At 38.1% G+C, this 4180-nt stretch overlaps 1 protein-coding gene across 1 annotated transcript in view; it reads left to right on the top strand.

Annotated features, from left to right (window-relative positions):
- Positions 1–762: 762 nt before the first annotated feature.
- The window catches only part of LOC104528176 (rho guanine nucleotide exchange factor 10), a gene marked incomplete at its 3' end in the record, with an annotated part of 21490 nt that continues 18072 nt past the window's right edge, over positions 763–4180 (top strand). The window contains exons 1-3 of the mRNA XM_010172107.1: positions 763–949; positions 2281–2571; positions 3844–3907. Coding sequence (XP_010170409.1) covers positions 763–949; positions 2281–2571; positions 3844–3907 — 542 coding nt within the window. The remainder of the gene's footprint in view (positions 950–2280; positions 2572–3843; positions 3908–4180) is intronic.

Raw genomic sequence — 4180 nt, 5'->3', positions numbered from 1 at the left:
TGCAAGTAAGAATAATAGCACAGAGGGAAACTGCCCAGCACTTCTTCCTGCTCCTCCTTCCCAGCCCCGTGTACCATGCCAAATCTGTGCTGCAGGGTCTTCACAAGCAAAGACAAAAATACCCTCCCTGCTCCCACTTCCTTACCCTATTAGAGTGTAATTATTTCAGCCATTACCTCTTCAAAGGTAAGAACTGCAAAGTCAACGTCCTTGCTTCCACCAAAGTGCAGCTTCTGTGTAGTAGTAGGGCTAACAGGATGTTGCATAAGGTTGTTGGTTTAAAACTGTGTCAGGTTGGAGTAGGAAAACCAATCTGCTGGTCTCTCATGATGTGTGAAGAAGGTTACCATCATTGGCATTTTGACACTTTTCAGAAAGAATAGACTTAGAAGTTTGAGTTAGAAAGGAAAACTGACTTGAAATTATAAAGTCCCGAAGTCCCCGTACAAATAAATTAATCTGTGAACTTTTCTTGTTTAAAGAATCTGCTGCTTAAGTGTTTTCCTAAAAACATTTTGCCTTTGGTTCATTATGACAAAAGCAAGGGTATTTGCTTTAGCAGTTCTTAATTGCTTTCCGAGTAATTGCATTGTTTACACTAAAGGATTTATTGGAAACTGCATGAGGTTATCAACATGTCAAGGAGCTTTTGTTCTGTTCCAGTAACCTAAAAATCTGAGGGTTCATTGTATAAGCTTCATTGGTAATGCGGAACAGTTACTGGTCCCAAGAAATCATTATTAAGAGCAAACAACCAAAACCATGTTTTTATGCACAGTTCTAGAGCATGAACCAAAAGCCACAAGTATGAATGATGAAGAGGAGGATGAGGGAGAACAGTTTGACTTTGACAGTGGAGATGAGATACCAGAAGCAGACAGGCAAGCCCTTGTGCCACCACCTCCTGATCCTGGAAATAGCATAGAACACCAAGAGGCTAACGCCACAGGTAGGTAATCCCATCGGGCTGTGCCTCCGCTCGGCTAAGCAGGCAAGACTGGTTATAGGATGCCTTTTCTTGACAATGCAGTGAAAATACTTGTAAAAAGAGGTTTCCATGGAAGTATCATACAAGTGTTTTGAATATTCCTGCTAATTATACTCCTGGTAGATTGACAAGGCAAGTGACCATCACATGTAATTCCTGTGAGGTTTCCCATCCAAGTGTGACATCCAAACCAATGGATTGTTCTCAGTCACAGTGCCATGCTACAGGAAAACTTTATGCTCTTGCAGCTATAATGGCATGTGGATGGCTTGAGATAAGCTGCTTTCACAGCTACGCTTGCCGGTTGCTGATCTTAAAATAGTGTGCATAAAAATAAATGGAGTCTGAATGTATTAATTTTGTCATAGATGGAAGTCTGATTTTATTTAACATAAAACACTTGTTACAACACGTGCAGATGTTCCCAGTGTGGAGGTGTAGTCTGGAAATCACTGTATTCTGCTCAAATGGGCAACATCTGATTTTGCTGACTTTGATCCAATTTCCATTTGTAAGTGGGGTCATTGTGCTCATGGCAGTTAAAGATAGATAACTCTTCAGGTGACTATGCAATTTGACAACCTGGAACTTAAGCACCATCTTTCCCTGAAAATCTGTTACTTGCTCACCCTTTTATGAAGTTGTACTTATAGCTCAGAAACTTTTGATTGCTTGGGATGCAGATCTGCAGCTTGCTTCAGAGGGGCCTTTGGTTCTGCTGTACCTCAGCTTGTCTCAAGAAATACCAGGAACTTTGTGTAACAGAAAATAATTCATTTTAAAAGAGGAAAACTTGGAAAGTTATTTTCTTTCCCCTTTTCTTAACAGAGCATTTTCAGGACTGTTCTTTCAGGAGTGTCTCTCCAATGAACTTTGTATCTCTTCATGGCTATTTCTAAAATATTTATTGTGTTTGTGTTTATAAGCTCCAAATTCATCTAGAATCCAGATTTTAACCTTCAGGGGTAAGGCTGTTTTCAGCCACGTGCTTATGACAAGCAAAACGTGGCCTTGGCTACTGGTCAGAAATCCTCCTATTCAGGATTTAGAATCCCGTTATTTTTTTCCATAGGCATCCTTTTAACCCAACTTGTTTTGCTGCTGTTGCATTCCTCATCTGTAAAATGGGGAGGATAGCACTACGATGTGGGAATTTTATGAGCGGTAGACTGTGAGCAACTTGTATAGTAAGGATCATATCTGTCTTTAGGATATTTGCAAAGAGCAATATTAAACAGCTTGAACAGGTACTAAAAATAAAACTAATTTTTTGTTTAATTTTTCAACTAAAGGGGCTGATAATTTAGAAAACGGCAAGAAGCTACAAACATCAGAACCTGCTGTGGAAGGCGCTCCAGCCAAAGTAAATCCCTACTCAGTCATAAATATTTCACCCATCCAAGACAAGGATCCATCCTCATCACCCGAACCAAGTCCTCAAGATGAACATGCAAGTCCAAACTTGTCTGGTGGATATTCTGTTCCTGTCCCCTGTGGCTATGCTGTGCCATCTAATTTACCTTTGATACTGCCAGCATACTCCAGTCCTGTCATAATCCGTAGCATTTCTGTAGATGAAGAAGGTACTGTATTTTCACACCTTACGTTATTCGAAGGGGAATCCTTGTTTAACTTCAGGTAGCTGTGCTGTTTTGTAAATGCTTATGTAGCACTCAGCCTGGATGTCTGTGGGAGATTTTTATGTCAAAATAGAAGTACTTTATCCTGCAGTATGAACTAAAATTTCTTGTCAGGCTTGGAAGAAAAATGTCAGTTTATTTAAAACAAAACAAAACAAAAAAGTTCCTGTGGGACTCTGCTTGCCCTACAAGGATTGAGATGCCTAAGTAAAGATGCGTAAGAAAAAAACTAATGTATGCAGTCAGTTCTTTCTCAGCCTTTCTTTAAGTTGGTGATACTTGACCTTTGTTTTGCTGGCACTGTATTACAACATGTAGTACAAGGGAGGACTCCTATTTTATCTTGCCATTAGGAATGAGTAATGTGAATTCCCTTTTAATGTAATGAAATAACTTCCAGAGCTATAGTTAAGTGTTCAAGCCAAATGGTTTCTTCTCATACCTTATCATGCTTTACCTCTGTCCTGGCAGAGTTCCTGTCCCTTTTACCTTTTCTATATGCACTTCTGTTTGCTTGCTTGTTTTCCAATCCTTGTGGATTTAGAGTTGCTGTGGGATGCTTTCCTTGATGATTTGATGAATTCTGTTTGTCCTTTAGTACAATTTTAAGATGGGAGAGGAAACTTGAAAGGGAAATAACAATGGATTATTACAGAAACAGGAACAATCTCCAACTTTGTAACTAGAATTGACCAAGCTGACAGCTTGATGTCAAGAGAGCAGGAGGAACTGAAAGCTCCCCATGTCCTGGCTTTCTTTCTTGTGGTTTGAATATACTATTCTTTAGCTAGACAGCAATTCTGCTGTAATTCTACACTGTGATACTTCTTTTTTTTTTGCAGCCTTTGCTCTCTACCACCATTAGGAATATTGGCAAGTAAAAGCAAATGTGTTTGTGTGGTTGTTATTACCTGTAGAGGAATATATGTTTGAGAGATTAGAATTAAATGCATCAGACACTAATTTCCTCTTAACAGCTCATATACCAAATTGCTGTGTCTCTGAATTATTTCATTTGCAAAAATAGATAGTGTGAAGAAACTTCTAAAGTTTTTTACATGTTTCTTTAAGAATAAAAATATTGTATAGAAGTAGATTATTCATTAGTAATGCACTAATAACATCAGTTTCTTATGCTAAAGCGTGCCATTTGAACCACACTGACATTTTATTCCAAGCATTTTGCTGACTATGTTTCTTGTTTCTATTTAGCAGGTACACAGTCAGCAATGGAAGAATGTCATTGTAACTCTGTAAACTCAGAGGAGCATCAAAATAGGTGATTGCCAGTTCAGCATGTTTTAATGATCTATAAAACCTAGGTTTGATATTTGATATAAATATTTGATATTATATATTTGATATAAATCAAATATTTTATTTTTCTTGTGTGACACTTCCATGTTTGTTTATTTTAATTTTCTTAACTCCATAACTGGTTGTGTATCAAAATCAGTACTGGTTGAGGTCTCGTGTGTATAACCATGCATGACATTTTTGAAGGAACTAGGTTTAATTTTTGAAGAGTCACAGCAATGTCAGCTGCAACAGG

Source organism: Antrostomus carolinensis, unplaced genomic scaffold, assembly GCF_000700745.2.
Source record: "Antrostomus carolinensis isolate BGI_N321 unplaced genomic scaffold, ASM70074v2 scaffold10187, whole genome shotgun sequence".
Lineage (NCBI taxonomy): Eukaryota > Metazoa > Chordata > Aves > Caprimulgiformes > Caprimulgidae > Antrostomus > Antrostomus carolinensis.
This window is presented reverse-complemented; position numbering and strand designations above follow the sequence as displayed.